This window comes from Arachis duranensis, chromosome 3 (assembly GCF_000817695.3).
Source record: "Arachis duranensis cultivar V14167 chromosome 3, aradu.V14167.gnm2.J7QH, whole genome shotgun sequence".
NCBI classification, from domain to species: domain Eukaryota; kingdom Viridiplantae; phylum Streptophyta; class Magnoliopsida; order Fabales; family Fabaceae; genus Arachis; species Arachis duranensis.
The window spans coordinates 195,436-203,733 of NC_029774.3; the positions used below are offsets into that span (position 1 = coordinate 195,436).

Sequence of the window (8,298 nt, forward strand, 5' to 3'; positions counted from 1 at the left end):
ATGGAGGATAAAAAGTCAAAGGGGAAGGGTATTCACTAACCTCTTTTACTCATTTTTTCTTGAGCTTCCGGAACGACATTAGTTAAAGCAGAAAGCGTGTTTCCAAGTTTTTCAAAACCCAAAATAACTCTAGCCATTCATTTAATAAATTGTTCAGTTCCATAATTAATCACAAACCATTCAATGAGCCACATCATCACGGTTGGGAAGTCGCTTTGGAACTTGCACCCACATTAAAGATTTTTTGTTTCCAAGATAACTTCTATCTTTAAGTCTTTTCAGGTGCCAACAAAAAATAAACGTTGAGCCATGTTGATCTGGGGGCTCCCCTTGCCGAGCTATAACTCGGCCAAAAGCTTAACAGCTCAACCTGCCTCGTCGAGACCAGGCTAAACTTGGGGGTTGTGATACGACCAGTACACATCAGTTACATGATTATAGCTTGGCAATGTAACCGAAGATTTAAACACATAATCATAACTGACCCCTTGTTTCGTAACGTCAGATAAGTCATTAACTCCTCTGACAGACGTTATTATTCGGCTAAAACGGTTATCCTCATCTTCCAGACTATAAAGGACAGACCGGAAAGGTCTCCGAAGTATGTGTAATCTTCTTAAAACATAACTTCACTAAAATATCTACTTACTTGGGCGTCGGAGTGCCTTTTGCAGGTCCCCGACCCGCCGTTTTGCTTATCACCGACGTATATCGCACCCCGGCTAAGAAGTTCGTCGACTTCTACAGGAGACGAGTTATACATTGGAACATCAAGGCAAAAACAAATATGTTTTAGGATTTAGGAAGCTTGTTAGATTAAAATAAATTGTTTTGGCAGATACTTCAAGTTAGATGATCATAAATTTTGCTAGATTTGAATAATTTCTGGTTAGATTATAATATTTTAGTAATATAGTTTACTTATTTCAATAATATGCTCCTATCATTCATTAGGGAGGTTAAGTTTGATTATGCTACATAATTTAAGAATCTTGTCTTTGACAATTCTCGTATATGATATATCTGTATTTGTTGAGTGATAAAAGTTTGAGACTCATACTTTTCACTTACCGTGCAGTAAATATATTATCATACCACAAGAATGACATGTCATCTCGATAACAAATAAGTGTAAGGTCTCCCAAAGTTATGTCTATGCAAATAAAAAATTACTAACATCTAAAATACTCATAAAAACAAAATACCAACATCTAAAATAATTTATCACGAAGTAAAAGCTCTAAAACACATGCTGGAAACATTTTGTATAAATTCTACAAATAATTTGATGAGAATTATTTACATTGACAATGATATTTTAGCTGACCAGATACTACATCTATATATGCTGTATTTTTTTTAATACTATAATTCATCACTGCAATATGAACAATTTTTTTACTCCCAAATTTGTGGCAACGTAGAATTTGACACCACTATTTATATTATAATCATCACAACCTTTCATGTTAAAAAAATCATCATCATCTATTACATCAAGATTTACAGTGTGATAATGACTCAGTTGATATATCTAAAATTGACAAATGTGTTAATAGTAGAAATCAAACTCTCTCACCGATTAAGATCTTTGCACAAACTAAGATTCTAAAAACCAAATCGATTATCAAACCGTTTTAACTATTAGTTTATTAATTTATAGGTTCAATCGGTTCGATCGTGATTGAACCAAAAAATAATTTTATAATAAAATAATAAATAAAATATAAATAAACACACTAAAACATAATTATAGTCTAATATAAATTTTAAAATATCATCCAAATTAAAAGTACTACATAAACCATCTTCTCTCTAGTTTACTTTGTCCTTCACATAAGCATTGTGACCAATATTAGAAGTAGATGTTTACAAATATCATGAAATTCTAGAGCTGTATTTCTTCACCGGTTCAATTCTGATTTTTGAAATCTCCGATTTTGTTATTTATCCGAGCTGTATTTCTTCATGGTGAACCGGTTTAACTAGCCGGTCCAAACCAGTTTTCAAAAACTTGGCACAAACTCATCAGAAACATCACTGTTGCTAAATGATTCACTTGCAGCAACATAATCTTCATCCGAATAAAGTTTTTCGTCTACATAATCAACCGATGCTGCGTACTATAATATAGGAGTGGTTAGTAATATAAGATGTAGAAAATCTATCTCAGCCTCTAATATTGCGAATCTTAGCATACAACTCCATCACTTGTTAAGTCATAAATCTTTTTATGTAGTATGTACATCAAACATTATTCGCATATGTTCATTGCATCTAATCTAAAATATGTGATAATAGAATTGTTGGTTCTTCTAATACCAACAAAACTCTGTATCCAATATTGTCAATCTCCTTAAGACCAATTGTCCATGTATTCATCAATTTAAAAATTTTCAAAATAGCCAAAAAGTTCACACAGCATGTGCGTATAAATACAGGAGAAGTACATCCAAATACATCTCCATATTCACCATTTCTTATGCCACTATTTGGATAAACACTAAAAAAAATAAGCTCACCCATCACCACTAGTCATTTGTAAGTAAAGCTAAGAATAAGAGAAGAGTTTGAATCGATTAATTATTTCATTATTTGTAATAGTGCGCAGGGAATGCGTTTCCTAATATAAATGAAAAACAAAAACTTTTGAATACTATAATATCATTTACAGAATACTCGAGAAAAAAAAATTATATATCCTAAATTGTAAATGAATTTTTTTTGTGAAATACACATATCATATTTGTAAACAAGATTTTTTTAATTAATTTATTATACATATATTTTTACAATATATATATTACTCGCATTATAAATTAGATATATAATAATTCACAAAAAATGTAAATATTTTTGAGATTATATATATTTTTTATAAATAAAATATTTATTTTATTTTGAAATTCTTAAGTCTTTAATTTAAAAAAATAAGGAAGAGCATTATTAAAATTTAAAAGACAAAAACCCATCTCCGTTCTTTCTACTTTCTACTTCATCATCCTCTCCGATAAAACAATCCAATCTATGGACAAAAAGGTCAAGTGGAGCTGGACCTCCGCGCTTATCGGAGCGGCATCAGCGGTGGCAGCCACGGCGGTGCTCTCAGCGAAGCCCAAGGACCCCACCTTCCACCTTATCTCCATCAACTTCACATCTTTCAAGCTCAGCCTTCCAACCATCCTCGATGCAGAACTAGTCCTCACCGTCCATGTCACCAACCCCAACATCGCACCCATTCACTACTCCTCCACCGCCATGTCCATATTCTACAAGGGATCCCTCCTCGGCTCCGCCGCTGTAGCTGCCGGCTCCCAGCCCCCACGCTCCTGCCAGCTCCTCCGCCTCCCTGCGCGCCTCCGCGGCCTGGAGCTCGCCCAGCACGCCAAGTGCTTCGTCGCTGACGTGGCCAGGCGGGAGATGGTGCTTGACGCCGCCGTGGATATCAGCGGCACCGCCAGGGTGCTTTGGTGGGACCACAATTTTAAGGTGCACGTTGACAGCCACGTTACTGTCGATCCTGTGTTCCTTGATGTCATTGATCAGGAAAATACTTCGGAACTTGAACTTTTTGCCGCTTAATTAGTGAAACTGAATGATGAACCAGTAATCAGTGATGGAATTTGGGAATGTACTCTAAGCAATGGAGAGGAAAATTGTTATTTTTGGGAATTGGTGATAATCAAAGCTTTCAATCGTTTTATTTTTAATTCACTTTAGCCTAATTTGATATTAATTCTTCTTTTCGTTCAATATCAACTAGTTCCAACTCTAGTTTTAACTGTGTGAATGTGATAAATAAGATTGTTGTTGTCTTGTTGAAGGCGTTGTGACCTGCGAGTGCAGCAAAGTATACAAGAGAGAGAGAAAATGGAACAATTGAAAACTTGGTAAATTTAATAGGGTTGGGGGTTGCCATGTATAGTTGTATACAGTATAATTGTGTAACAGTGGCATTAGTGCAGAGAAGCAAACTGTAGCGTTTTTAGCTTTGATTAAAGTTTTAAACTCTTGAACTGGTTTTTAAAATCGAATCAGTGTAAAACAGCTAGTGAGGGTACAATAAAGTGACAAACCACTAAACTGGGTTCATACAAACGAAAAGAGTAGAGTGATAAATAACCAAATCGCCCCGTGCATTGGGCCCATCTTCGATCTTTCTCCTCTAGCCAAACAGATCAAGCGATTTCGGTCGGTGATATTTTTTTCTATAATTCAGAAATACACAAAATTGGGTTATTCTTGGGTATTTCATGAAATTCAAACCTATATTAAAATTGCACCGTAAGGTCACACAGGTTTAACGGCAATATGTTTGTCTAGTTAGAAGATGCATCGAGTTCAAATTCTAGCTATAACTAAAAAATTGATGTATAGAACCAATTAAAAAAAAAAGTGTGTATGTAAGGGTGTAATTTGACCAAAAAACAAAAAATCCATATTAAAATTTAAAAATGTGAATGTGATGTTATGAAATTAGAAATATTGAAGGATAAAATTGGTTTAGATTAACTAAATTGGGTTGGTTTAGTGGTTAACTTACTAGTCCGCTTAAACAAGTATTGGGGGTTTGAATTCTGCCTTGTGCATGCAGCAACCATTGACCAGCGACAAACTCTTAAATGGAGCTCAGTACTGTGACGGATTAGTCTTTAACCTGTCAGACTCTCATGGATTGAGAGATACCGTGAGAAAAAAAAAATTGGTTTAGATTTGAAATAAAATAAAAATTAAATTGATTAAATTTGAAAGGTTTAAATTGGTATAATTTTAAGATTATTTATAAGTAAATTCTAACCAATGAAATTCGAATTATGTTAGTTCGATAATTGAGTATCCAATTAAAAATAAAATTCATACAAAAATTGAAAAATAATAATAATAATAAAAGATACTATATCATCAATTTAAATTTAAATAATTATCATAATTTAAAAAACTTTTTAAGTAAAAAATAAAGATTTATATATTTTATTAAAATTTATTTATTTTTAAATTAATATTAAACTAATGGAATAATTAGATTAGTTCACATTTTTCGATCCTAAAATTAATATCCAATTTAATTAAGATTGTATTTAATCGGATATGATCCGATTTCGCCTAATTACCTATCAAATCCAAAATCAATATAATAAAATTTTGAACAGATAATCAAGTTACGGTTACAAGTGAACCCCAAATCGAAGCATTTATTTGTTGAATACTGGAATGAAACATCGGAAGTTCCTAAACGGCACCGTATTTATACCCTCAAGTCTTAACCTGTACTCCTGTTCCAATAGCAATTGCCAACAGCAACTACTCACGCCTTTGTTCCAACTGCCAAATTTTTCTCGAGACTGAGGTAACTTGCTACTCTTCCCTGAACTCATTCCTTCTTCGTTCTCATTCTCATTGAAAAGCATTTCGATTCATTTTCATTCCATTTCGGATCCATAGGATATTTGAGTTGTCGCGAATCTTCCTCTTAACATGTTTCCCAAGAAATGCAATGCTAAATTTAGGGTTCACGTTTTTCGTATCTTTCATTCATTGATTCAATCATCGAATTTCACTTTCTTAAGTAGCTCATATTCTTATCGGAATTTCTTCTTCGTTTAGGTCGTTCTTTACATGTACGACGCTTCGAATTTGTCTAGGCTATTCTTGTTAATTCATCCTTAAAATACGAAATGGTAATACCTGCAGCAGGATATTTATGCTAATTCATGAGTGAGGATTATTCCGAATATATAACCACAAGGGAAATCTAAAATATGTGGAAAAAGAAAAAGAGATTTTCATATATGTAGGTTAGTGCTACACTTTTAGAGCTTTTTCGGGTTACATAATTAGTATGAAACCTTTTAAGACTTGAGATTTTTCCCTATCTACTTCTTTGTGTTTGCCTACTCATTGTTTTATCAAGCCTTTGAAACTATTGGCCTTTTCGTAGCTGAAATGTTTGGCGTATGGAGTATAGAACTTTGGTTTCTTGACTCTGTTAAATGCTGTAACTCTTGTATGTATAACAAGTAAGCTTGCTATTTGTTTTCTGATTTTTAGAGATTGGGACTTGAAAAAAACTAACTGCTATGGCAATGCGGGTGGCTGCAAGAAATGCATCTAGAAGGCTATTTAGCAGCGGCTCTGGAAAAATACTCAGTGAGGAGGAGAAGGCCGCTGAAAATGCATACTTTAAGGTAACTTGAGAAGCTGCTATAGCATAGTGTGCTGCTCAATTGTTTTAATTTTATCCTGCTAGGGACTGCCAAATTTGTTTGAAGATGCTGTTATAAATTTGATAAAATAGGAAGTTTTAAGGACATGTGATGATCAGTTATGCTGGCGAAGCCCTTCTTTGCAGTGTTGAAGAATGTTAACTTGAAGTAATATTTTCCTTTAATAACAATCAAAATTCAATTGTTTTAAATTTTCTTTGATTAATTTTTTGTAATCATTTATATAATTCATCCAGAAGGGAGCCTTGGAGCAACGGTTGAGTTGTCTCTATGTGACCTCAAGGTCACGGGTTCAAGATGTGAAAATAGCCACTAATGTAATTATCAAGTTGGGACACGTACATTACATCCTTTGGGTGCGACCCTTCCTTGGACCTTGCGTTAACGTGGGTTACTTGTGCATTGGGCTGTCCTTTTTTTATATTTATATAATTCATTCAGATTGGCAGGGACATACAATGTTGTCTGTGTTCTAACAAAATGATGTGATTTATATTTTCACTTGTGTGCTTAGATAATCTTCAGTTTTAGTTTAGCACTCACCTGAAAACAGATTATTGTTCAGGATCTTCAAGTACTCATTGTCATAAATATAAAAGTAGAAGCCTCATCCATATTTTTTCTTTCTTGTCCACTCAATTACTGCAGAGAAAGATGCGAGCTGCTAGCTCTCATAATTAGAGTTTGTATTAGTTGGTTTATGTTTTTTCTTGTTGATAGCATATGTGTAGTGTGCTTACTTATTTTAATAATTCAGAAAGCTGAGCAAGAGAAGTTGGAGAAGCTTGCTCGCAAGGTATGTCCTCAAATTCTGCACTCTTGTTTTTCTTTTTTCTGTTAAAATCTCAGTAAAGTACATGATAAGCTTGTTGAAAATATTTAGCAAAATTAAATGGATTTTTATTTATTGCCTTAGGTCCTCGACTCAGTTTTCTGCTTCTAGTTTGCTGACGTTGGATATATAATGTATCTGTTTCATTTAAAAGTGTACACTGCTTATACACAAATAGTTAATGTGCTCTGCAGCCCATTTGATATCCAAAAAAGAAATATGATCATTGTAGACTCTGATTATATTACAAGTAGATTTACCATTCACCTTTTCTTTTAGTGGTGTTTGATTTCAAGAGGACAAAGGTTGCAGTATCAGTGTTGGCTGACTGACTTGCCAAGTTGAAACGGGTTGATGTTGGAACAATCCCATAATTGATCTACTCATCCAGTGTCTTGCATTTGATGCACCAGAATGTATACTTAAGATAATTTAGATTAATGCACATAGACAGGCCCTTAATAATTAAGCCATAATTCCATATAATCATTTTGCTATGAGAATGATTTTCAGTCATGCTGCTTCCTTTCCCCTTTTCTTGTCAATTAATATTTGTGCCTTGTACTTTTAAAGCTTAAAACTTAAGGTGAAAGTTTTTACCATTTAATTCTGCCCATGGCTGTGTCTCTGAACAAGTGAAGGACATGCAATTTTGGTTACTCAGCCACTTCGTGTTTGTACCATGCATTGTGTTATTTTCTATTTCTGTATCTTGCTTGCTAGCAACTTCTTTCCATTTGAGTATAAAATTTATGTTTCAGTATGAGCTTCAAACTTAGTAGTAAACTTTCTATTCTAATGAAGGGACCTCAATCAGAAGCCAAGCCAGCCACAGGCTCAGGGGGTTCAGTACCTGATGCCAAGCCCAGTGGCTCAGCACATACAGATGCATCAGCTGAAAAGGTTTCAACTGACAAGTACCGGAATTATGCAGTTGTGGCAGGTACAATAACATTTCTTAGTGGTTTGGGTTGGTACCTCAAGGGCACTGCAAAAAAGCCAGAGGTGCAGGATTGAAGATTTCAATGGTGTATGTTCTGATTTTGGTTTTGGACCTTCCGGTTGCAGCAGTTGCACAGAAATAAATGACCAAACACACAGTTTTTGTTGCATCATACAATTACCATTGTGTTTTTTTATTTCTTCTGATGTTTCATTGTAATCCCTATATGCTTGATTCTATTAGCATGAGGAACATCGAAATTGATTCTCATAGTTTTTCAAATGTCATGCGGTTAATCA

The 8,298-nt window shown here is 34.1% G+C and overlaps 2 protein-coding genes across 2 annotated transcripts; both read left to right on the forward strand.

The window, feature by feature from the left end:
* LOC107476511 (uncharacterized) lies at positions 1–3,710 on the forward strand. Its single transcript, XM_016096331.3, has 3 exons — positions 1–28; positions 570–789; positions 2,961–3,710. Exons 1-3 carry the CDS (start codon positions 1–3, stop codon positions 3,580–3,582), a joined length of 870 nt encoding a protein of 289 aa, XP_015951817.2. The 3' UTR covers positions 3,583–3,710.
* Positions 3,711–5,177: 1,467 nt separating this feature from the next.
* On the forward strand, positions 5,178–8,298 carry LOC107476399 (uncharacterized protein At2g27730, mitochondrial). Its single transcript, XM_016096201.3, has 4 exons — positions 5,178–5,347; positions 6,049–6,185; positions 6,982–7,020; positions 7,861–8,298. The coding sequence occupies exons 2-4, from the start codon at positions 6,078–6,080 to the stop codon at positions 8,071–8,073; spliced, it is 360 nt and encodes a 119-aa protein (XP_015951687.1). The 5' UTR covers positions 5,178–5,347; positions 6,049–6,077; the 3' UTR covers positions 8,074–8,298.